The sequence below is a fragment of the Podarcis erhardii genome (genome assembly GCF_964252035.2).
Source record: "Podarcis erhardii genome assembly, chromosome: 15".
Classification (NCBI taxonomy): Eukaryota; Metazoa; Chordata; class Lepidosauria; order Squamata; family Lacertidae; genus Podarcis; species Podarcis erhardii.
The window spans coordinates 4,038,221-4,064,346 of NC_138505.1; the positions used below are offsets into that span (position 1 = coordinate 4,038,221).

General features: G+C 49.5%; 1 protein-coding gene and 1 long non-coding RNA gene across 3 annotated transcripts in view; both read right to left on the reverse strand.

Annotated features, from left to right (window-relative positions):
- Positions 1-4,696: 4,696 nt before the first annotated feature.
- On the reverse strand, positions 4,697-6,570 carry LOC309330169. The gene is made up of 2 exons (XR_014151338.1): positions 5,858-6,570; positions 4,697-5,825 (listed from the first exon to the last, which is right to left on the reverse strand). It is a non-coding gene; the product is annotated as an uncharacterized lncRNA (long non-coding RNA).
- A 7-nt stretch (positions 6,571-6,577) lies between these two features.
- The window catches only part of SEMA6C (semaphorin 6C), a 131,069-nt gene continuing 111,520 nt past the window's right edge, over positions 6,578-26,126 (reverse strand). For both annotated transcript variants that reach the window (XM_081840873.1, XM_081840874.1), the window contains one exon: positions 6,578-8,138. In XM_081840873.1, coding sequence (XP_081696999.1) covers positions 6,901-8,138 — 1,238 coding nt within the window. In that variant the 3' untranslated portion in view covers positions 6,578-6,900. The remainder of the gene's footprint in view (positions 8,139-26,126) is intronic.

Below are 26,126 nucleotides of genomic sequence, written 5' to 3' on the forward strand. Positions count from 1 at the left end.
ACAAAGGTCCGTATAGTTAAAGCCATGGTTTTCCCGGTAGTGATGGATGGAAGTGAGAGCTGGACCATAAAGAAGGCTGATCGCCAAAGAATGGATGTTTTTGAATTATGGTGCTGGAGGAGACTCTTGAGAGTCCCATGGACTGCAAGAAGATCCAACCTCTCCATTCTGAAGGAAATCAGCCCTGAGTGCTCACTGGAAGGACAGATCCTGAAGCTGAGGCTCCAATACTTTGGCCACCTCATGAGAAGAGAAGACTCCCTGGAAAAGAGCCTAATGTTGGGAAAGATGGAGGGCGCAAGGAGAAGGGGATGACAGAGGACAAGATGGCGGGACAGTGTTCTCGAAGAGACCAACATGAGTTTGACCAAACTGCGGGAGGCAGTGGAAGACAGGAGTGCCTGGCAAGCTCTGGTCCAGGGGGTCACGAAGAGTCGGACACGACTAAACGACTAAATAACAACAACAACTGTAAAAGTATGTACAAGACAAATAATGATATTTTATTTAAAAGAATCTTCCAACGTTCAGCTTTGCCCAAAGTCCTGAGTTCAAGTGTTAACGCATTGGGGCATTTGCGGGGGCCGCTGAGTGAGCTGTGAGGATGCCATATTTGAGAGGTTTTGGGCCTGATCCGGCACATGACGCCCTTTCGATAAATTTTATTAAAGTGTGGCAGAAAGCATGCAAAGGTCTCTCCTCTGTTTTGTGTTTCCAGTGAGATCGGTTTCTTTTTATCTTTGATAATGATGATATTGAGTATTTAATATTAACAGGCATGGCCGTTATCCACCCGAGTTTGCCTGAATCTCCCTGTTTTTTCTGGAGGGAATGAGGCCATCAGAGTAAATAAACAAAGAAAACGATGAGAGGAGGAGGAGGAGGAGGAGGAGGAGGAGGAGGAAGAGTGGTCTCCAATGGCACTGGGAACCCATCGCTTTCCGCCCTGCCTTAGGAAATTAATTGAAAAATCCACTTGCTGTGGAACGGTGGGAGATTGAACTCTTGAGAGGGGGGGTGGGCAGAGAAGGAACGCTTCGCGTCCCCCGCTGCAAGGTAATCACTGAGCAGAGAAAATCTCTGCTGGGTAATTTTCTGCTAAATCCTCCAAACAGCCGAGGAGAATTACACATCCCGTCTCCTTTATTGTGTGTGTATACACACACACACACACACACACACACACACACACACACACAGAGGCGCGAACCCAGGCGCTTGTCTAGGCCAGATATTTATATATATCTATCTTTCTATATATGGGTTTTTTAAAGGTGTTGTTGCTCCTTAAAAGTTATTTCCAAAGGAAAGATCTCCGGAGGATCATCTCGGCTAAGTGCCGTGTATCATCTTGTAATGGGATTGGCAGATCACCCAGAACTCTCGCTGGAGGGGGAAAAGCAATTTTGCAAACATCGGCGTAAACACTGGCGTCAGGATGGCATTTTGAGAGACAGAGAGAGAGAGAGAGGTGGGAGTCTGGATTAAAGCCCCCTTTCAGGTTTCTTTTTTGGGGGGGCACTGAGACCCCAACAGTTTATTTTATAAATTGCATTTATATCCCCCCTCCCAAGACGGTGCACGTGGTTCTCCCTCTCATTTAACCCTCACTCATTTAACCCTCATTTAAACCTCACATGCAACCCTGTGAGGTAGGCTGAGAGAGGCAGGGACTGGCCAAAGGTCACACCCTATGAACTCAGGTGGCCGAGTGTCAGGATTCGAACCCGGGTCGCTCCCAGGTCCGAGTCCGGCACTCTCTAACTGCTACACAGTGCTAGTAAAGGTCAAGGGACCCCTGACCGTTAGGTCCAGTCGTGGCCGACTCTGGGGTTGTGGTGCTCATCTCGCTTTATTGGCCGAGGGAGCCGGCGTACAGCTTCCGGGTCATGTGGCCAGCAGGACTAAGCCGCTTCTGGTGAACCAGAGCAGCGCATGGAAATGCCATTTACCTTCCCGCCGGAGCGGTACCTATTTATCTACAGTCATACCTCGGGTTGCTGATGCTTCAGGTTTTGTTTTTTTTTGGTTACGGACCTGCCGAAACCTGGAAGTACCGGAACGGGTTACTTCCGGGTTTCGGCGGTCGCGCATGTGCAGAAGCACTGAATCGCAACATGCACATGCACAGATGCGCAGGTTGCGAACGTGCATCCCACATGGATCACATTCGCAACCTGAGCGTCCACTATAGTTACACTTTGACGTTTTTTCGAACTGCTAGGTTGGCAGGAGCAGGGACCGAGCAACGGGAGCTCACCCCGTCATTGCGGGGATTCGAACCGCTGACCTTCAGATCGGCAAGCCCTAGGCCACCCACGTCCCCCACACCACGCTAGCCCTCATTTAAAGTAGTTTCCCTGCCAGCCCCGAGGGGAGAGGCTTGTGCCGTGTGACCCGCCACTGCCGACCCCAATGTGACAAACCTGAAACCAGGAATATCCTTTCCCCCGTCTCAAACCTCTCTGCCTTCCTTCTGCTCACTTGGAAGCCAGAAAGGCAAGCTGGTGGAGTAAACGAGGGGGTCAGCCTAGACTACTGCATTGGTATTGACATAGGGCTGCCCTTGGAAGCCGCACTTGGAGACCCGGGTTCGAATGTTGCACACAGTGATGAAAGCTCACCAGATGAGACCTTGGGCCACACGCCTCTCAGCCTAACCTACCTCATAGGGTTGTCATCGGGATTGAGGAGGGCCAGAACCACCTACACCCCTTGGAGGGCGATGGAAATACAAGAAATACAGGAAATAATAATTATTTTTTAAATGCAAAGGGCCTTTGTGATTTATTATGGCATTGGCTTTCGGGAAGCATGGGCATGGGTGATAAACTGTAATAAATCTATTACGGTCAAACGATAAACAAATTATATTGCGTTCTAATAAACCTGTCTGATTTCCGGACGGGCTCGTTTTCCAAGCCTGCTGCGTTCTCAGCCTTCTCCACCTGCAAAAACAACACCCCCCCCCTTTAACTAATTCAAACAATGAGTTCATCAATGGCCGGGAGATCAGGTGTTTCCTTGGTGGGTCGGGGGTCCTTCCTTACCCACCGGCCACCTGGGACGGTGTGGGGAGAGAGAGAGAGACAGACGGGGGGGGGGAGCCATCTGTCAGTGGGAAACAGGAAGGAACAGCAGCCGCCCACCCCCCAAACCCATGGAGTCTCCGGCTCACAGCCATCAATTCTTCTTGCAGTCAACGCAAGTCAAGGGGGAGGAAAGGAGAGAGAAAATCTCGCCCAGACGTCTAGCAGGCGGCCCGATCAAACAGAGTGGTGGTGGTGGAGGTCGTAGCAATCTGCCAGATGTTCAGGGAGAGTTGAAACTCGCAAGGAGAGCATAGATTCCCTGGGAGCATCTGGCCTGAATTTTGCAAAAGGACCATGGTTCCAAACAAGAGAACTTGCATCGCCCCTGCTAAATGCATTATTATTAGGCTAACCTGCATAGCTGTCAACTTCCCCCTTTTCTTGCGAGGAATCCTATTCGGAATAAGGGAAAGGGTGGGAGGGAAATCCCATCAATAAAAGAATGGCAAATTCAACTTTGTGAATATATAAATTTGGCAAGATTTGCAGCATTCTTAAGGGGACAATCGGACCAAAAATTAGCAAAAGAATGGGACTGTGTCAGCAAACTTTTTCAGCAGGGGGCCAGTCCACTGTCCCTCAGAGCTTGCGGGGGCTGGACTATTTTTTTTGGGGGGGGGGAATGAACGAATTCCTATGCCCCACAAATAACCCAGAGATGCATTTTAAATAAAAGGGCACATTCTACTCCTGTAGAAACACACTGATTCCTGGACCGTCCGCGGGCCGGATTGAGAACGTGATTGGGCCGGATCCGGCCCCTGGGCCTTAGTTTGCCTACCCATGTCCTATAGTAAGTATATTGGTATGTAACTAATGAAGCTTTGTAGGGTTAAAGAAATGGAAAAAACGGTGCAAAAGGTATAAAGATAGAGGTAATTTACATTAGAAGCAACAATTCAGAAAGATTAAAAACTTTGAGGTCTCAAAACAGAGGAAGGAAGTCAATGTGTACGTGTATTTGTACGTAAAGATTGTTAAGATAATATGGTTTTCTTTGTAGGTTTGTTTTCTGCTCTTTTTGTTTCATTTCCTCCTCCCTTTATCAATTTTATGTTTCTAATTTTTGTTGTAATTTCTCTTTGAAAATAAATAAAAATAAAAATAAAAAGGAGGGGAGAGTTGCTCTTGGGTTGGAATCCTCCTTGTAGGTTTTCCACAGGCATTTGGTTGGCCGCTGTGAGAAAAGATGCTGGACTGGATGGGCTCCCTCTGGCCGGATCCAGCAGGGCTTTTCTTATGGAATCAAATAAACAAGGAGAGTTGAGAGCCCACCAACTGCTTTATAGATCTCTGTGCAATTCCAGTTGGAGGGGCAGGTATATTAAGGGTGCAGTTTTATGTACCAGAGACTGGGAGCATCTATTTCCCCCCCTTCTGGTGCTGCTAGGCTCCCTCCTCTTTTGCTCATCCCCTGTGGTCAGCATGACCAATGGTTGGAGCTGATGACGGGAGCCGGGAGTCTTTCAATATCTGGAGGTTCCCCCCCCAAAAAAACCCCAAGATATAACCCAAACTTGCAACTCCGGAGAAAACTCACAAAACAGGGTCTCCACAGACATCCCCGTTTCCAAATTCCGCGAGGAAAGAACGCAAAGAAACGGTTCTTCAAGACACAAAGAGATTATACATATATTTCAAGCATCGACTTGGGACAGATAATTCTGGATACCAAATGTACAGGTCCTCAGCTCTGCCGGACAGGGCCTCCGGATTGGTGTTCCTACACAGTAGGATATATTTATTGTCTCTGCTCTTTTCATATATGAAGTTAAACAAGGAAATATACACATCTATGAATACCTATGTACAACGCTTTTTTAAAAGACCTTCCGAGAGCAGTGTGCCAAAAAAAACCCCAACCACCCTCCATGCGTGCGTTTCCCCCCTCCTTTTTTTTGAAAAAAAAATAAAAATGGAACGGAGGCTTTCGACCTCGCCTGACACCCGCTCGGTTTGTATTCGTGGCAGGATCAACTGTCCTTTCCAAGGCTGCGGAAGCAGATGACGGCTGCTGAATCCCTTCCAAAGGAGAGATTTCTCCCCTCTCTGCTTCTTGAATTGCCATCAAACCCATAAAGGATGCAGCCAACAGTTTTAGGGACTGATGTAAACATTTGCAGAGATTCAAACGGGGGTCTATATTTTTTAAAAGAGAACCCCCTCCCCGCTTTTTTTAATATCTCATAATTTTTTTAATATGGTTGCGTCTAATCAGGAAGGGAAATGGGCTTTAGACCTGATCGCCTCTAGCGAGTCAGAAATGTTCCCAGGTGACCAAGCTGAACTTTTGTAAACTGGGGAGCTAGCCTGTCCTTCCTGTGTTTTGCTTGCTAGTCACCAACCCATGCATGTTCTCATACGTGGGGCAAATTCCTTGGAAACGAGGCCGCCGGAGGTCTTGAGGACTAGCGACTTGTGCGAACTTGGTTTGCAAAACCGGCTTAATTTGCGGAGCTAAAAACGAATAAAAAAGGAGGGGTTAAGGGCCAAGGGAATAAATGGACAATCTTAACTCCGGTGTCGGAAGGTGGCGGTGAAAAGTCGGTGAGTGAAAAATATGAGGTTTAAGGGGATCTCAAATGCTACAATCTGCTCTCCAGAAGGAGCTGGGATCCGCACGGTCCAGAATATTCTTGCCGAAGAAGTAACTTGGAAGCAACTGTTCAAGAGTGAGCCACAAGCTTGTCCCTGTCCCAGCTCCACCTTCGGTCCAAAAGTCAAGCCCAACAACTTGGAATTTCTCCAGGGAGACTGTCCCCAACTTTCAGAGTCCGCTACTTCACATTCCCAGGATGGCTGCACCAAAGAAATAAAATAAACGGACACCGCGTTCTGGTCTCAAAGAAAGAAAAGTGCTACAATTTTGGTTTGGGGGACAAGGTCTTCCCTCGGTGGGGGGCACCCAACATGCTACATTCTAGACTCAAGGAAGGGTGCCGATAAAATGGCTCCAAAGGCAGATTTTGTGCCGGAGGCGGCCGTGGCCACGTCAAGAGTCTCATTTCCAAAAGCAGTCCTCCTGTGTGTGTGTATAGGGTACCCAGCCCCAAAGCTAGCAAGGCCTGGGCCATTGTGGCTTTGAAGCCTGCTGTGAGAATATGGTGAACCTCAAACGAAGATTGGAAGCCAATTCAAGGTGAAAATAGCCTAAATTGGCCAAAGTGGTGAGCCTACTGTGATTTTTGCCCAGAGGGTGCAGAAACCCGACATTCTAGAAAGCTCAAGAGTTTGCGTTCTGCTTTAGCAACCTTCAAGTCCTCAAACGGGGGCGATCTGGACACAGAAGTCGCCCGGACTTCTCCTACAACAACCAGTTGCTACTTTCCTTCTCCCTTTATGAACCCCATCTGACCATCTACCTCCTTGCCCCCCAAACGAGCCTGCCCGAATTTTCGGAAGCAGAATTGCACGAAGGCGAGGCGAAAAGAACTGTGGTAACCTCTATTGGTGCATCAATTGCGGGTGCCCGGGATTCAGGAATCTGCTTATTTTGGCAACTCGGCTCAGTGGTCACAGGGAGGACCGGATAGGTCAAAGGAGCTGCCCGCAGCACGAGGCAGCCAATGGGGAGAGAGGAAAACCCAGCGCTTCCCCTCCCACCATTTCCCATATGCAAATGCCTCCCCCCTGGCGAACCACTGCAAGGCACGCTGGGAGTTGTAATCCAGTTGTAGGCAGGTTGGCAGAAGCGAGTCTGTCCGCTTGCCTTCCATCTTGAAACGGCTACAGCAGTGGGGGGCTCCACTTTAGGCCTTGCTTGCCCCCCGGTACAGCTCCGGGCATCCAAAAAACAAACCCTGGAGGCTCAGTAACTGAATTGCCTGGAGGATTGGGCCGGGGGCGAGGACGGCATGAAAAGCCCCTGGGCGCCCCCTCCTGGCTTGACCAGGGAGACCGATCGCTTGATGCCCCCGTGGCTGGCCAATGGGACCTGATCGCCGTAGCTGTGCTGCCGGGAGAGGAAGATGGCAGGATGGGCCCCCTCATGGGGCACCGAGGTCCCCGTGGAGTGCATGCGAGTCAGGAGAGACGAGGGCGGCCGGCCCGTCTGGCCCAGGCTGTGGTGGCGCGACAGCACGCCCCCGCCAACGTTCACCAGCTTGGGGGCGGCGCAAAGTGAGTGTCTGTGCGGCCGGGCGCCCGCTTTCTCGCTGGCTGTGGGAGGGTCCGGCGGCACGTCCAGCCTCCGCGGCAGGCTGTCCCTGGGCAGCGTGGAGGAGCTGTAGTAGGGGGCGCTCTCCACGTCTGGGATCTGGGGCTGCACCCGGTTGGCGAAGGAAACGGCCGCAGGGGCGAAGCGGGGGCCGGCCAGGCCCTTGGCCGAGGAGCCCTCGGCTTCGTGGAGGTGTTTGAGAAGTTCCTCTAGGGCGGCCACCTCCACCCCTTTGGGTAGGTAGCACTGAGAGTGTCGCACCAGGACGCGTTCTGGGTTGGGGATCTTCTTCTCGTCCAGGTAGCCCGCCAGGGGGGCCTCGTAGCCGCGCAGGTGCCCGGGCCCCGCCACAGCGCTGGCGAACGGGAAAGGGTGGGCGTTGGAGACAGGGGTGTGGAACAAGGGCACCTTCCCCTGCGACTCCTTGGCGTTGTTGAAATTCTGGTTCTTCTCCCACTGGTTGCGAATGGCTTTCATGTTCTTGACGGGAAGCTCCGGGGTGGACTCCGGGGTGGGCAAACCGGACAGCTCTGGGTGGTGATCCTTGACGACCGCCTTGACCGCGACGGAGGTGGCCGGCGGTTCCTTCTCGCTGGGGAGCAAGGTGGTGTACAGCTTGGTGGCGGCGCCTTCGGCCAAGGCGTCTTTGGCCTGCGCCTCCAGCAACCCGTTCATCTTGGCCAGGCTCCGCAGCGACAGCGGGCGCTGGAGGCCACCCTCGGAGTCCTTCCCGGCTCTCTTGGCTTTCTGGAAGCTGTGGTTGCAGTAGCAGGAGACCAGCAGCCCCGAGAGGAAGGCCCCCAAGACGAAGGCCACGAAGATGCATCCGATCAGGAAGGTGAAGTGGACCGTCGGGGCGTCCTCATGACCGCCCGACTCCTGACGCACGCCTGGAGCCAGAGAAACAGAGAGTTAGGGGGCTGGGCGCCAACGTGGCCGCCTCGCTTTACCTGGCAGGTGTGAGGGTGTCTCCGGCCCTCCAGGTTGGCACAGCCACCTGACCTGCCGGGGATTTTCGAGACGTGATCTCTGCGGGTTAGGCTAGATGACCCTCGAAGCCCATTTCAGCTGCCCAATTTTATGATTCGATGTGGCCGAACTACAACTCCCATCAGCCCCTGCATGCACAAGGAAGGATGATGGGAGTTGTAGTTCAACAATATCTGGTGAGGGCGGGGAGCAAATTTGCCTCATTCGTATTATACTGGGTTGTGGCCAACGCAAGTCTTACTCAGAGGAGACCCACTGGAATGACTAAGACTAGAAGTAGAATTGTAGAGCTGAAAGGGACAAGGGTTAACCTCCTGCAACGCAGGAAACATTTGTCCAACAGGCGACTCGAACCCACAGCCCTGAGATTAAGAATCTTGTGCTCTATCCCATCGTCCTGTTCATTAACTTCTATGGGTCTACGCTGAGTAGGGCTTGCGTTGCGTACAGCCCACCGCTCAGATCCTTCTGAATACTAGGGAAAACTGGGAAGAATTTCAAGGAAGGGGCAGAAATTGTGGACTTATTCCAAAGTCTTTCCTACTTTCCAGCAGTTGCAGCCAATTTTTTAAAAATAGAGTTACTACCAAAATTTCACCTCAAGCAGACTTGAAAAGAAGAAAAGAAGAAACAAACCCTCAACGTGGAAGAATCTCATATGAGAAATTTGGAAATCAGCCCAAATGAGAAGAAGGTTTTCCTGTAAAGATTAGCAGAACATCACAGCTAGAAAAGAGCCGTGGGCGTGTGACTAGCCAAATATCTCAATCTGTCTTGGGTTTTTTTTCTGTCTATACATCAAAACAAAACCCACAGAGGTCACATCCACACCATACATTGAAGGCACATGACCTCCACCAAAGAATTCTGGGAACTGTAGTTTACCCCTGCAGCGCTACAGTTCCCGGCACCCTGAACAAACTATGTTTCCCAGGATTCTTTGGGAGAAGCCAGGTGTGTTAAATGCGCTTCAAACACATGGTGTGGCTGCAATTGCAATTTCTCCTCCGTGGAGAGACAGAACGGTGATGAGGTGGGATGAGGAAGGTTGAGATGGCTGATGGAAAATGGAAATGGCGCCTGGTGGTTCAGCCGGGTGGATTTTGCAGGTGTGGGGGGACAGCGCCCCTCTTTTACCCAGCCGTCACAAGGCTTCTCCTCATCCTCCCTGTGTGTCCAAGGAAAGAGCCGGTACGATTCACAATGCGGCCCTCTACAGGTCTACTGATGGTGACAGCAGCAACAAAATTAAAAGACGCCTGCTCCTTGGGAGAATAGCAATGACAAACCTAGACAGCATCTGAAAAAGCAGAGACATCACCTTGCCAACAAAAGTCCGTATAGTCAAAGCTCTGGTTTTCCCAGTAGTGATGTATGGAAGTGAGAGCTGGACCATAAAGAAGGCTGAACGCCAAAGAATGGATGCTTTTGAATTCTGGTGCTGGAGGAGACTCTTGAGAGTCCCATGGACTGCAAGAAGATCCAACCTCTCCATTCTGAAGGAAATGAGCCCTGAGTGCTCACTGGAAGGACAGATCCTGAAGCTGAGGCTCCAAGACTTTGGCCACCTCATGAGAAGAGAAGACTCCCTGGAAAAGACCCTGATGTTGGGAAAGATGGAGGGCGCAAGGAGAAGGGGACGACAGAGGACAAGATGGCGGGACAGTGTTCTCGAAGCTACGAACATGAGTTTGACCAAACTGCGGGAGGGAGTGGAAGACAGGAGGGCCTGGCGTGCTCTGGTCCAGGGGGTCACAAAGAGTCGGACACAACTAAACGACTAAATAACAACAACAACAGGTCTACTCGGAAGTCAGTCCTGCAGAGCTCCATGGGACTGACCCCTAGGAAGTGGGGGGCTGGACCAGGTTGTAGGGATTTCAGCCTATTTCCGGTTTGTGCCAATGTTGCATTGGCCACCCCGCCCCAATCTGTGGCCCGATTCCCCCCAGAAACCAGGCTGATCAATAGCCAGAGAAGTTGGGAGTTATAGTATGGCAATGCATGGAGGGCGCCAGGCTCTCAATGGCTGCGGTTCAGGTCCTGACATCTCCCGGTGGGCTCTGGGGACAGACTGTCTGTTTGAAACCCTGGACAGCTGCTGCCGGTCAGTGTAGACATATTAGGCGGACCAGCAGCTCTGACTCAGCGCTCCCAGGCTTTGCGTATGCTCAAAGGTTCACAGAGGCCCTGGAAGCACAGTCACAAAACCTTAAAGCAGATTAAAAATGCCTTATGCCTTTTTAAACATTCTTATTTTAAGATACCCTTTAACGAGCCCTTTTAATGAGCTCAAACGGTACAATTAAAAGAAAATGGATCATTTAATATGGCTTTAAAAGGCGCTAATGTGAAATTTCAATTTATACCGCACTTTTAATGGACCAGAATAATATATATATTACTATTTAATAATAATAATAATAAAAATCTTTATGCTATGGAAGATTGTGTCTCACTTACCCAGGGCACGGAAGAGGTCTAGAGTTTTAAAATACAATATTAATCTCAATTATTTTTAATCTTGCCACTGCTTTTTTTTACAGAAAAAGATCTTTACTGCTGCGTCTCTACTGCAATTTTGCCAGGGCAGAAAAGGCAGAACATTATATGTATTTTAGTAATGAAGTTCATTTATTTTACTGGATTCCTGCTCCCTCCCTCCTCCCCGGTTAATTATCTTTGATGCTTTCACTTTGGGCTTTTAGAAGTCTGAACGCCCCAATTTAATTAATTTCAGTATTCGAACCCGATTCTGCCTTTCCCTGTGTAAATAACGATCATTGAGGGAAAGGACTTTCGAAAGGCAGAAAATATGCTCTCATTTAATATGGGAGGAGGGGACCCTCAGGGCATTGCTCACAAGCGGCCCTCCACACCTCTCTTCTCTGGCCCTCAAAACTCTTCCACCCTCCTTGAGTGCTTTTGCCTGCCTGGAAGGAGACCTCTCTCTCTCTATCTGCAAATATTGTGACTTTCCCGTGGGCGGAGCCTTCTACGCATCAGGGGGGTGGCCTCTTTGGCCCTGCCCCTTTGGTCGTTGACCCCGCCCACCAGATTCGGGGCATGTGTGTGATGGAGAATAGAGCACAAAAGCTCAGGAGAGCGAGAGATGGGCATTCTGCACATGCTCAGAGGCTTTTCATGATTCGTTCTTCTATTTTCCTAGAATTCCCTTTTAACTGTTCTGCTACTTTAATGGGTTTCATTGCACTTTTTTAAAATAGCAGACGCTTATTTCCGTATTTTGATCGTGTGTTTTAAATGTGTGCACTTATATTCTTTCGGCATGTGATTTTCTGCTTGTAAACGGCTTGGGAGTCACCTTGACAATTAAACAGTAATATAATACATGATTATTAATGATGGTGATGATAATACTACTACTAATAATTACATTTATATACCGTTCAATTATTAGGGTGGCTTCCAAGCAAATAATAATAATAATAATAATAATAATAATAATAATAATAATATTTAGATTGATATCTGGCACTGTCAGCAAGTTCAGAAACAATAGTTTGTCTCCAACTGAGTTCTACTCAGAGTAGAACCTATTGAAACCAATGCACGAAAGGGAGCAATGTCAATTCACCTCATGGGCTCTACTCTTAAGCAGGCCTAGCAATGGATCTAGCACTCTGGTCCACTGGGAGCCTAGAACATTAATGGAGTGTTAGGAGAAAATTGGTTTTCTTTTTAAAATATATGTTATTTTTTTTGAACAGGATGAGTTAGGGGTGGGTGTGTGTGTATAGAATCCACATGCTTTAAATTAATTCAGAACCAGAGGCAAAGACTCAGCCAAATGGCTCTGGGATGCGTTTGTTCCTCACAGACCTGGATGATCAGGAAAAGCCATCAAGGAGCTGACCGTTTCGTTGTTAAAAATGTGGAAAAAGAATAAGACTGGGGTTTATTTGCGGGGCGGGGGGAGAAGGTGAATAGGGGGGAAAGGAATAAAAGAAAAAACAGATGGCAGGAGGGGGGAAGGGACAAAGGAAGGCCTAAAAAGCAAAAATCCGTAAAAAAAAAAAAGGAAAATACTAGGGGAAGATGAGAAGGGAAATGACGGCTGCTGTGTTTTTCTCCCTGAGAGTTAGTTCCACCCTGAATTGCGCCCGACAGTTTCTCTCCTTCCCTCTTTTGGAAAAGAGGAGATACGGGCGCCTTCAAACTGGCTCAAACTCCGCAGACACCCAACTGTGTAAGCACCCAGGTTTCACAGAGTTCTGCGTCACATGGGACGAAGAGCTCAGTGTTACCCAGAAGACTGCATTCAGCGACAGAGGTCCGCATGGTTTTGACCTCACCGCTTTTAGAGGGGTGGGATCCAGCTGCCTAAGGGGTTGCTGCTTCTGACAAGCCACCGGTGCAAGCCTCGGCCATGACCCTTGTCGCCAAGGTGGACCTGAACTGAACGCACATTTCTTCCCTGTTTAGCCTCTCTGCCCCTTCTCCTCCCCAAGACCTTGTGTGTGGGTCAGTTTCGCCCACACAGGCCTGGCCATGACCTGCCGAATTTGGGGGTCCCGTTTCGGAATGGAGGCTCCTAGGGGCCAGAGACCGACCTGCCTTGACAAACAACCTTCCTTTAACCACGGATATTTATGCTGTTAAAGGGGACGGATCTTCGAAGAGGGAAGGTATTTGGGACACACAGCGAGGAGGAGGAGAAAGCCCGAAGCTTCGGGGCCCAAGAATAGTCAAAAGTGATCAGCTTAGGGGGCGGGAATGGGGTCCCCTCTTCTTCCCTCCCCTCCCAATCCTGTGCTCCTTTTTCAGAAGTCTTGATGGTGGCCAGGAAGACACACACAAAAAGAATTAAGCCCGCCACTCACTTGAACCAGACTTATCGGCTGCCGGGGAGAGGGCTGGCTCCAAAATTGAGCCCATCTACGTGGCAACTGGTCTCCTCTGCTCCTTGCGTGAGCAGAAAAGTTGGGGGATTTTTTTGTGATCATTCAAAGGCCACGGAAACCTCTGGACCATGGCATTTCCAGACATAAAGGCACGTCCGGTGGGTGCCAAAAACGGGGCCCGCCCCCCTCCCTCCCTCCCTCCCGGCAAAACACATTTTTTGTACGATGCACAACCTGGGATGGGAAGAACAGGGTGAAATATTTTGCGGAACGGGCCAGCCTCTCCTCTCGAGGGTGTGATAAACCATGCGGTTAGTAACCGGGAAAATCTCTTTCAGGAGAAACGCAGTCTCTTAGCCCCCGCTTTCCCCCCTCCTTCCCCCCCCAAGGTTACCCGGAGCAAACGTGCACAAGTGTGTTAACACGAGGGTCGTGAGACACGTGCGGAAAAGGGCACCTGTTCCACGGGGAAGCTGCCAGGCTGTTAGAGGAGGGTGCAAGGCGCTGAGAGGAAACACGGAGCCACGTCAGACCGGCTGCCATGCATAACCAGACCACGCGCCTCAGGGGCTCACGTTCACCAGCCAGTGGCGTCGCACGATGGTGTTATGGAGAGTCTGTATTATCCAAACAGATCCCACCTCTTCTGCTCATCTCAGCAAATTTCTCTTTCTGGGCCTCCATCTGGGGACAGCTGAATTCGAACCCGGTGCCTTTGGCCCCTATTGCCTTTCTGGCACCAGTCAGATAAACACTACTCAGATAGATGCTTCTAGGAAGCATAAAGTCACGCCTGTTAATTGCAAGGGAGCTACTCTCGCACAATGCAGCGCTTCATCCTCTAAACTGGCCTTTCTCAACCTGTGGGTCCCCAGATGTTGTTGGACTACAACTCCCATCACCCCTAGCTAGCAAGGCCAGAGCTCAGGGATGATGGGAGTTGTAGTCCAACAACATCTGGGGACCCACAGGTTGAGAACCGCTGCCTAAACTCTCTTAAAAAACCTCTCCCTCCTTCAATGCTGGAACCTAGAGGGTTATCTGAAGAGTCTTTTCAGACTCAGGAGCAGCTTGGTGATGGAATGCCTAGTAGGATGGAATAAGCCTGCGGAACTCCAGGCCACAAGATCCGGCAGTGGCCGAGGGCTTAGAGGGCTGGGGAAAGGACGAAGAGAGGATGTAAGAACCTAAGAAAAACTGTGCTGAATCAGGCCAGCGGTCCATCTAGTCCAGCCAAAACGATGCTGCAATGGAAAGCGAGGGCGACTCTCCCCATTTACGACCCCCAGCAACTGGTATTCAGTGGAGGCTGATAGGCCTTCCATGAGCTCGTGTAGTTTAAAGCCATCTAAGTTGGTGGCCTCCTGCAGCGGTGAGTTCCACAGTTTTATCCATGCTCTGCGCATGAAGAACTCCTTCCTGAGTCTCTCAAACTTCGGCCTCCTTGGATAACCCTGTGATGGGTGACGATAGGGAGAAAAGCGTCCCTCTGGCTACTTCCTCAGTACCACAAATAATTTGAGATGCTCCTTACAGCGTCCCCCGCTTCCTGGATTTATCTTTTGAGATCTCTTCCCCTCCTCTAAGTTCATTTGCAGCTTAATAGGCCCAAAGTACGTCAGCCGGCGCAGCAGAGATGATCTCGCCTTCGGATTTTTCCTGCGGACAGACTCTCCCACTGTCTCTGCCCGGCAATTTCTATCTTCTGTGTTCTTCAGGGGTCAGCGGACAAAAGGATGCGTCCCCCCCCCAATCGCATTATCCATGCCTCAATTTCCGCCCCCCCTCCCAGTCCACAGAACAAAGTATGAGGTGCGCAGGTTGGGGGGCGAATTTTGTTAGCTTTCGGGAATTGCAAAAATCCCATCATTTTGTCGGAGAGACGCATGAAAGAAAGGCAAACCATTTCCCATGGAGAAAACAATGAAGCGCAGAAAAAAAGGGCCTCCATGGAAACTCAATTTCTTTCTTTGCTTTTTTATATTATTATTATTTTTGTAAAAAGGAAAAACACTGGGCGAGCGGGGGAGAGAGGGACAGAAATAAACAAGGTGGCTTTAAAACCCAATGAATGTCAAGGGCTATATAGCTAGCTAGCACTCCAGGTTTTTCAAAAGAGGGCATTAAAAATGAAACGACAAGAAAAGGTGCCGGTGCTTTAAAGGAGTAGATTAACCAACTATTTGTCGAGTTGATTAATCTGTCAGGACCCATTTGTAAGCATGTGGGCAGGAGGGTTTGAAGGACAAAGCTGTCGTTCTTTTTCAGAGGCGGCTTGGGCTTTGTTAACAGGGGAAAAGAGGAATGAACAATATTTCCAGACAGGCAGCCCTTTTTCTGCTAACAGCCGCCATTGAGCTCATCACGGGCTGCACAAAAAGATCTGGATCGAGCCTTGCTTACCGTCCTGCTTCTCCAGCACAGGCGAGGTTTGATGCCTTGGGGGGGGGGGGGGCTCCAAAAAAACAGGGGCATGGAAAACACCAGCCCTCTGCTGTAGTTACATCTGCTATACCGCTCCCGGATCTGGAGGCTCCATTTAAGTTCTCAAGCCTCTGATCAGCCAACCTGCCCTTTCCTAGCTGTTACCGTATTTTTCGCTCTATAGGACGCACCAGACGATAAGACGCACCTAGTTTGGGGGGGAGGAGACAAGAAAGAAAAAATTCTGAATCCCAGAAGCCAGAACAGCAAGAGGGATCTGGCTTCTGGGATAGCCTCTTGCTGTTTTGGCTTCTGGGATAGCCGCTGAAGCTTCTCCCAGGCAGCGGGATGAAGGCTCCCCTTGCCTGGAAGAGGCTGTGCGCAGGTAAGCTGCCCTCTGTACCTTCCCCCATCTCCTGCAAGAACCGCACGCTCTTTAAAGGGAGCGCGGTTCTTGGGGGCTTTTCTGGGAGGTGGGGGAAGGGACAGAGCCGCATGCTCTGTCCCTTCCCCCCACTTCCCGCAAGAGCCGTGCGAAGCCTCCGCAGGGCACGGGGAGCCTTCATACCTGTGTCCTGCGGAGGCTTCTGGAGCAGCCCGTGAAGCTTCTGGAGCAGCAGCGTAGCGTGGGTTGTCAGCACCCGGGGCAAGGCAAGTAAATTGCGCCCACTAACCTGGGGCAAGGCAAGTAATTTGCGCTCCTAACCCCTAACCTGCCGCCGCTACCAGCTTCTTCTTGCTGCTGCCTGGGCTGGGGTATTTACAGTAAGGTAGCCACGGCGGCGGCGGCGGGTCTGTGTCAGGTGATCTGAGGCGAGTTGCTGCTGGCGCTGCCGCCCAAACGACGCCGCTTGCCCGGAGGAGGACAGAGAGGCGAGGAAAATGCAACATGGCCCAGCAGCTGCAGCAGCGGCGACGGCGGGGCTGTGAGGAGGGGCTGCCTGGCGCGCCCTCCGCGGCCCTGACGCGTGGGGACCGCGGCGAGCGCTGAGAGCCGCTGCCTGCCGGACGCCTTCAGCCCGGACGCGCGCACAGCTCTTCGGTTCCGCGAGACATGGGGCTCTGCTACAGCCTGCACCCGAGGCTCTTCGGCGACTCCGGAGGCGGCGAGTGCGCCCCCCCAGATGTTGCGCCCGGTGCGGCCGGCCCCCCTGCACCCCCACGCTACGCCACTGTTCCGGAGGGCAGCGGGATGAAGGCACCCCGCTGCTCTGCGGAGGCTTTGCGCAGCTAAGCCGAAAGCTAGAACAGTGAGAGGGAGCGCTGCGCAGCGCTCCCTCTCCATGTTCTGCCTTCTGGCTTAGCTGCGCAGCCTGCATTCGCTCCATAAGACACGCACACATTTCCCCTTACTTTTAAGGAGGGGAAAAAGTGAATCTTATAGAGCGAAAAATACGGTATATCCCTTCAGAAAACCTGAGCGATGCCCCTTGTCTAACTCGCTTCAAACCCCCTCCTTGAAACCTCGTCTTTTCTGCAACCCTTTCAGCAGAATCCCCTGGTCTCTGCACCCTGCTTTAAAACCAATACAGCGGTACCTGGGTTCTCAAACTTAATCCGTTCCGGAAGTCCATTCCAAAACCAAAGCGTTCCAAAACCAAGGCGCGCTTTCCCATAGAAAGTAACGCAAAATGGATTAATCCGTTCCAGGCTTTTAAAAACAACCTCTGAAACAGTAATTTAACATGAATTTTACTATCTAATAAGACCATTGATCCGTAAAATGAAAGCAATGAACAATGTACCGTGGTCCCACAATCAATCAATCAGTCAGTAGCTGAACTGGATTCCACATAGTCGCAAAAACAAAACCAAAAAGAGCTGCAAAAACAAAGACGCAAAATAAGTAGCAAAAACAGACAGACCTCAACTTAACACTCAAAACAGAAGTGTGGTACTCAAATTGGAAGCGTAAGACTCAAAACGGAGCACATTCGGCTTCTGAAAAAAGTTCACAAACCAGAACACACACTTCCGTGTTTGTCGTGTTTGGGCTCCAAGTTGTTTGAGTACCAAGGCGTTTGAGAACCAAGGGACCACTGTATAGCAGAATAGTTTATCCTGGACTTAACCCTCTCTCCCTTCCCTTTGCTCTGGCACCACCGCATGATATACAGTTGTACCTCGGAAGTCGAACAGAAACCGTTCCGGAAGTCCGTTCGACTTCCAAAACGTTCGACTTCCTAAGCGCGGCTTCCAATTGGCTGCAGGAAGCTCCTGCAGCCAATCGGAAGCCCCGCCAGACGTTCGGCTTCCGAAAGAACATTTGAAAACCGGAACACTCACTTCCGGTTTTCGATTGTTCGGGAGCCGAAACATACGAGTTCTGGGGCGTTCGAGAACCGAGGCACGACTGCACAACTGTAAGCCCTTTGGGGCAGGGGTCTACAGGGTCTCCCATTGTAACGCCACCATGTGCAGAGACCGTACTACGTAAGCAAGTAAAAATATATATTTTTCTAGCTTTAGGTATGTATATTTAGCGGTGTATCATCCTCTCCCCTAAATCTGGATGGGGGTGAGGTTTAAGCCCTACTGAAACCTTGCGACAGGAACATAACAATGCTAACTATTATTTCTTGACTATTTCCACCCACTGCATCAACAATCAGGGCTAGCCTCTTTGGATTCTGCAAACAAAATCCAGCTGTTGGGGTTTGAGGAAGAATATCCAACCATCTCCCTCCTGGGAAAGTCTGATTTCTCTCCCCCCTCCACTACAATTCACCAATTCCTGTATAAAAATGGATTTTTTTTACTCCTCGGTTTTCCTGGGACTCCCCCCCCCCCAAAAAAAATCCCTGGAACATTTGGAGGAATTTAGCAAGCAAGGCCCAGAATCTATTCAGACGCTGCAAGGTCCACAAGCATTTTTACAGGCAAGGGGGGTGGAATCTGTGGCCCTCCAGATGTGGCCGGAATCTCAACACCAGTCCTGACCATCGGTCATGTTGGCTGCTATGAGCTGGACCCCAGCAGCAACATCTGGAATGCCACAGATGTTCCCCAACTCTGCTCATTCATAAAACCCGGGTGAATTTATTTTGTTGACTATTATGGCTCTGCACTAATAAAAAACTAATTCCAAACCACTCCCCCCTTATAAGGACCTAATTAGAGTCTGGTTTCTGGATGAGGCCAGATCAATCGAGTTCGGTATCCTATTCTCACATTGGCCAATCAGACGCCTTTTTTTGGGAAACTCAACATTTTGTTCGTCTTTTTGGGGCGAAGGGGGAGAATGTCATCGCAAAATTCGGAGACGTGTGAATTTCAAAGCTGCCGTTTGGTTATTGAATTCTTTCGGGGAGAGCGAATTACTTTTAAACACAGAATTAACTGAATTCCTTCCCCATCACTAAGCACTGCCTTGTTTTATAACGGGAACAACCTGGTGCTCTTTGGAACGCTAAAATTATTTCGGAGGTGCTTTTGAACGCAGCCCTCGCTTTCGGAAAGAAGATTGACAAGCCAGCAGTTCCTTCGATAAATACTCTCTCTCCGAGACCCCTTTTCTTTCTCCTTAACCCCCTTCATGGAAAACAGGAAGTCTCAAGTCTGGCGTATTTTTCCTGCCTTTTCAAAACTTCACAATAAAAGTCTCCCTGTCTGTAAGCCCAGATAGCAGCAGCCAGCGGTCTTATTTTACTGCCTCCAACTCACAATTGTAACTTAAACCAGAGAGGCTTTTGCCTGGCTAAGCTCTACTCAGAGTAGACATGTTGAAAATAATAATAATAATAATAATAATAATAATAATAATAATAATAATAAATAATTTTATTTATACTCCGCCCTCCCCGGCCAAAGCCAGGCTCAGGGCGGCTAACAACAGTAAAAATACAGTAAAAACATAAGGGGGGGGGGAACCAATTTAAAATACAGGTTAGAATGCAATTTAAAATGCAGCTGTATTAAAGCCATAAGGGGAGGGAAACATAAGGGTCAGACTGAGTCCAAACCAAAGGCCAGGTGGAACAGCTCTGTCTTGCAGGCCCTGCAGAAAGATGTCAAGTCCCGCAGGGCCCTAGTCTCTTGGGACAGAGCATTCCACCAAGTCGGGGCCAGTACTGAAAAGGCCCTGGCCCTAGTTGAGACCAATCTAACCTCCTTGAGGCTCGGGACCTCCAAAGTGTTGTTTGTGGACCTTAAGGTCCTCCGCGGGGCATACCAGGAGAGGCGGTCCTGTAGGTACAAGAGTCCTAGGTCGCATAGGGCTTTAAAGGTCAAAACCAGCACCTTAAACCTGACCCTGTACTCCACCGGGAGCCAGTGCAGTTGGTAAAGCACTGGATGAATATGATCCCGTGGCAAGGACCCCGTAAGGAGTCTTGCCGTGGCATTCTGCACCCGCTGGAGTTTCTGGGTCAGTCTCAAGGGCAGCCCCGCGTAGAGTGAGTTACAATAATCAAGCCTGGAGGTGACCGTCGCATGGATCACAGTGGCCAGATCAGGGCGAGAGAGGTAAGGGACCAACTGCTTAATACGGCGGAGATGGAAAAAGGACCTTTGTTTGCCATGCCTGCTAATTTTAATGGGGCTATCCTGAGTAGGGCCCTTGCAGGACGCAACCCTCCAAAATTCTCTTTGAAAAATCCCTCCCTTAGAGGATACTAGAACTTGCGGATCGTCTTGGAGAAACTGTTTTGCAGCATATTTAGGAGTGGCCAAAAAGGGGAAAGGCTTCATTGTGGAATGTGTAGTAGGATGGAACAAACCTGTGGAACTTCTGGCTACAAGATCTGGCAGTGGCCAGGGGCTTAAAGGGCTGGAAAGAGGAGGAAGAGAGTTCATAATCTAAGAAGAGCCAGTCACCCATCTAGTAGTTCATCATCTTCCTCCTCCATTATTTATCTAATCCTCTTTCAAAGCCCTCTGAATTGGTGGCCATTACTGTTTCCTGTGGCAGGCAGTTCCACAGGGTAACGATGTGCTGCATCTATGGAAACGGAAACTGGAGAGGTGGCGGGACACGTTTAGCACTGTAATTGTACAGGCCGCAGAAAACCGCTTTCCTCAGCACAGGATTTCATTGTTCGGGAGCTTATTTGGTTTTTTTTAAAGTGGCGTGTGGTCAAATAATTAAAATAACGCCGAACGAGAAGAGCATCTGAAAACGGCACACACAAACACCGTCCCGTTCACCCGTCCCAACGAGATCAGCTGAACTGGCGGCCTTGGCAAAGGCAGGCCGAACGGAAGGTTTAATGCTGAACAGCTGATCTCCAGAAATAAAAAAAAGGGAGAGCGTCCTTTTTAAAAATAAAATAAAAGACACGTTTGCCCCTTGGCAAGAAGATTGCAAGCTAATTAGCGGCGGGCCTCTGCCAAGCCTGCCTTCCTCTTCCCGCCCCAGTCAGGGTTGTGCAACGGTTTGATGTTTCGTTCCTTGAAAGCTGTTCTGTGGGTAGCTGTGCTTTTCTTTGCTCTGAATAGGAGGAAGCCCTCGTTTTGTTCAGAGGTTGGCCCCCTCTAACTGATTCCCCGTTTCCTTGAGTGCCGTGGGGGCCTGCGTGTTTGGATCCGCACGCCAGGTCAATAAAACGAGCAAAACCCAGAGCTAAGTGTTTGGCAGCCTCAGGGGGGCTGCCTGGCCCTTGGAACTACTAAATCCAAGCCATTCGCTTTCTCTCTCTCAACCACAGCTTTATTTGCAACCCAAATATCATTTGCCTTTCTGGGACACGTCCCTGGACGTCCCGAGCAACGCCTCTGGGCTGCCGGGGTGGAAGGCAGAGAGTGGGCAAGAGCTAGCCTGCAAAACACTGCTAAACCTTAGGGTACGTAAATACAATCCTGGTAACAACACACACGACGTAACAGGCTGTTTTTGACTATGCAACTTCTATTTCAAACACAATTCAACATATAATAAATAAATAAATATTATTTATACCCCGCCCTTCTCAGTTCAGAAAACCGGGCTCAGGGCGGCTTACAACAAATTTAAAACACTTAATTGATGCAACAAAAAACAGCATAAAATGCAGTATAAAACAGGAACAACAATAAATTCAGAATTCAAAAATCAATTTAGGGGGGGAAATCCATCCAATAAACATTAGATGATCACCAGGGCTAGCTGGCTAAATTAGTCCTGTTTGGGCCAGCGAGGAGACCAGGGGAGAATTAGCTGTGAGATCCCAGAGCGGGTAATCTTCATAAAAAGGGGAGGGGGAGGGAAGGAAGAGGAATAAAAGATCAGGGTAAGTTCAAATTGAAAGCCAGGCGGAATAGCTCTGTCTTACAGGCCCTGCGGAAGGAAGTTAAATCCTGCAGGGCCCTGGTCTCATGGGACAGAGCATTCCACCAGGTCGGAGCCATCACTGAAAAGGCCCTGGCCCTGGTGGAGGATAGTCTGGCTTCCTTAGGGCCTGGGACCTCTAAACTATGGTTATTCATGGACCTTAAGGTCCTCTGCGGGGCAGACCAGGAGAGGCGGTCCCGTAAATACGAGGGCCCTAATCCATATTATATCTCACAAAGTGTAATTCCATAGACCAACAAAGCATGAAAACAGAACATGGTCAGGAGACGATCCATTGGGCTTTAATTTCTCTTGACATGTTCTGCTTGCATGATGTGTTGGTCTATGGAATTACACTTTGTGAGATATTATATGTTGAATTGTGTTTGAAATAGAAGTTACATAGTGAAAAACAGCCTATTACCTTGTGTGTGTCGTTACCAGGAGCTAGCCTGCGGCAGGAAAGTAAGCTCTCCATTAACTGGACCACTCCCTTTTGCCTCTGGATCCGTCCCCCATCAGAATGTGGCCCACAGGAGGTTTCAAAGAAGGGAAAGTGGCTCTTGGAGCACTGCTGGCAGTCAAGATGTTTTGACAAGCCAGAATTTGCTTTTGCTTCCAAGGGTCTGGAAACCATGCTGGATGAGGAACGGTTGAAGGAGCTGGGTTTGTTTAGCCTGGAAAAGTGGAGTCTGAGAGGAGATACAACAGCCATCTTCAAATATTTCAAGGGCCTTCATCTTGTTTTCTCCTGCTCCAAAGGATAGGGCTTGCAAGAAAGGAGGAGAGGGCCTTCTCGGTGGTGGCACCCGCCCTGTGGAACACCCTCCCACCAGATGTCAAGGAGATAAACAACTATCTGACGTTTAGAAGACATCTGAAGACATGTGGGTTGTTTTACGAATGCCATAAAACCCCTGGACCTGTTCAGTCAGACGAGTGTATGGCTCTCACCCCTCCAAGCCGAGGATTTTCCTGGCAACCAGAGAAACGCTGCCCTATTTTCACAAGACCCAGACATGTGGGCAGGTGCGAGGATGAGAGAAGCTAAAACTGGCTGACCCAGTTTGGCCTTCCCAAAATAAGGATCTAGTCCTCATGGCGTTGGGGGAGAAGTTAATGGCTGCCATTTATGGCGAAGGGGCAAAGCTGGAACAAGGCGATGAGATGTCTCTTGTTATATATACATATAAAGGAAGATGAGCTATGTCCCAAATTCCTTACAGGCTGTGTGTCCCGTCCCCCATTCTGCTTTATTTAGGATTACCAGAATGTATACTGACTCAGGCACTTAGGCCTGTCTAGATCAATATAGCCCACACTGGCTGGCAGGAGCTCTCTAGGTTTTCAGACATTCTCAGCCCATCCAGAGAGGATGGCGATTGAACCCCTGTTCTGCCGCTGAACTAGGTCCCTTTCCTCCTTGCAGAGATACAGCAAGGCCATATTTCTGCTAGAGGCGAAGCCTGAAGATTCACAACAAACGGATCAATCCATTTTATTTAATCCTTTTTTAAAAAAAAGCCCTTTATAGTGGCGGTCATTACTGTTTCAAGTGGGAGGGAGTTCCGCCATTTAACTATGCACCATGTGAATAAATCCTTTCTTTTATCTGCCCTGAGTCTTCCGAAGTCCACGAGTTCCAGTGCTTGGAGGGAGCAGGAGAATTTTTCCCCCCCTCGCCACTCACTCTGTGTCATGCATAACTTTATAATTTTATAAAATGCAGATTACCACGTGAGCTTCCTTTGTTTGTTGCCTGTCTGCCTTAAATATTGGTAACTGCAACCCTCATCTAGTCTCTGCTAGACAAACCCTCTGTGATTCTTCTCTGGTTCAAAAATGAAGAGACATATAGACCCAAATAATCGTAGCAATGGCTCCCACTGCCCTGCTGGGTGGGAAGGGAACCTCTGAGCATGTACAGAGAAGGATCTGGACTCAGAAGAGGAAACCATTCCAAAATCAGATTCTGCCTTGGGTTTGGCAGGAGAGAACGCTTACAAAACACTTTCCCAGGAGACCTGCTTCTCCCTAAATTGAAAAACAAAATCCAGCTTATTTTTGGCGGCTGTTCTCTCCCCTCGTACACCTTTATCTTCCCTGCCAGCTTAATTCTCTCATTTCTACGCAGCTGTCTGGGGGCATTTTGTTTGCAATTTGAGGGCTATTTTGTCCCCCCTGCCAAAACCCCATCTCATCACATTTTGCTTCGGAGTGGGGGCGGAAATATATATATATATATGCGCCTTGTTGTGTTCAGGAGAGAGCGTGTTTGCAATACGCATTACGCCTAATTCTCCCAAAATGGATCAGCTCTTAAGAGCTATTTCCGCTGGGGGCCGTTTTTCTGTTCTTTCTCTCCTGCTTCATCAGGGTTATTTCCCCCACCCTGACGCACAGAAAGCTTGCGGTTCTCTTCCTCTCCATCCCATCAAGTCCTCCTCAAACTCTGCCTGCCAGCGAGGCGATAGTGCCCACCACACAGCAACCCTGCGAGGCGGGACACACCAATCTCAACAATTTAATGTATTTTTAATCTTTTGTTGGAAGCCGCCCAGAGTGGCTGGGGAAACCCAGTCAGGTGGGCAGGGTATAAAATAAATTACTATCATCATCATCCTCATCATACCTCTTGTTACATTTGCTTCAGGTTAAATCTTTTCAGGTTACATCCTGCGGCGACCTGGAAGTACCAGAAAGGGTTACTTCCGGGTTTTGCCGCTTGCGCATGCACAGACATGCAAAATGACATCACATGCATGCACAGAAGTGGCGAATCGTGACCCGCGCATGCGCAGACACAGGTTGTGTTCTGCTCATGTTGCAAATGGAGCTCCGGAATGGATCCTGTTCAAAACCAGAGGTACCACTGTATTATTGTTGTTGTTGTTATTATTATTATTATTTACAGATGGGAAGACTGCAGACTGGACTCATTCAAAGCCTCCCCATGCCAGCTGAATCTCACAACTGAGCTGAACCTAGAGGCTTGAGAAGGAATTCGCTCCGGCTTGCACTTTAAAGCAAACCTCACTTAAGCTGCACCTGGATTTTACAAACTCGTGTTAAGAAAGGGGTGCAAGCTAGGGAAAAGTGTGCATAATTAAAAGCACATATATTCAATGAAAATAATATAGGTGGGAAATGAATTTTCAGGGAACACTCCTCAAGAAATGTGTATATATTATTAGGGCTATGCTGAAGCCGTACATCTAAAGCACTACAATACCACGTTAAATGGGCACCGCTCCCCCCCCCCAAGAGTTCTGGGAGATGTCCTTTGTTAAAGGTGGACCTAATGGTCAGGGGTCCCTTTACCTTTTTACCTTCACCCCGGTATGGCTCCCCTTCATCACATACAAGCCCAACAAGACAACGACAAGAATCCACCAACAGCATATGAATCAATATGGCTAACCTGACTCAAAAACACCCACCCACCCCACTCTCACACGAAAACCAAGTTCAACACAAGCAACCGCACCCGAGGCCAACCCCAATTTCTCTCGCCGCCAAAGGAACACAAGCGAATAGCAGAGAGAACCTGCACAAACGACGACAACAGAAAAACCCACACATACATTAAGCAAAATAGAAATATCGCCTCCCGACCCCACCCCCACAAATCATGGCCCCCTCCACCTCTTATCCTCTTTTTTCTTCCTAAAGATAAGAGGACCCCCGACCATTAGGTCCAGTCGTGGCCGACTCTGGGGTTGCGGAGCTCATCTCGCTTTACTGGCCGAGGGAGCCGGCGTACAACTTCCGGGTCATGTGGCCAGCAGGACTAAGCCGCTTCTGGCGAACCAGAGCAGCGCACGGAAACGCCGTTTACCTTCCCGCCGGAGCGGGACCTATTGATCTACTTGCACTTTGACGTGCTTTTGAACTGCTAGGTTGGCAGGAGCAGGGACCGAGCAACGGGAGCTCACCCCGTGGCGGGGATTCGAACTGCCAACCTTCTGATCGGCAAGTCCTAGGCTCTGTGGTTTAACCCACAGCGCCACCCGCTTCCCTTTTTTCATCCTAATGTCTCAACAAATGAAACTGACCTATGGAAAATGTAACTGGAAAAAAGAGACGTTGCACGCATACCTTTGTAGACCAAGAAAACATAAATAAAATATTATGGAAAAAATAATAATAGAGAGACAAAGCTTTCGCTTCCGGTGATCGCAATCGCACCTCCCACCTCAGAGAGAGGCGACTGTTATGTACTAAAGTTCTCACCCTGGGCCAGCAGGGGGATACTGTAGATAGTTTTCACTCAGGTCCACATATGCAAATAAGGGAATTGAAAGTGACGTTCAGTGATTGGAGAGTTACAGAAAATGGTTACTGTTGCGTTC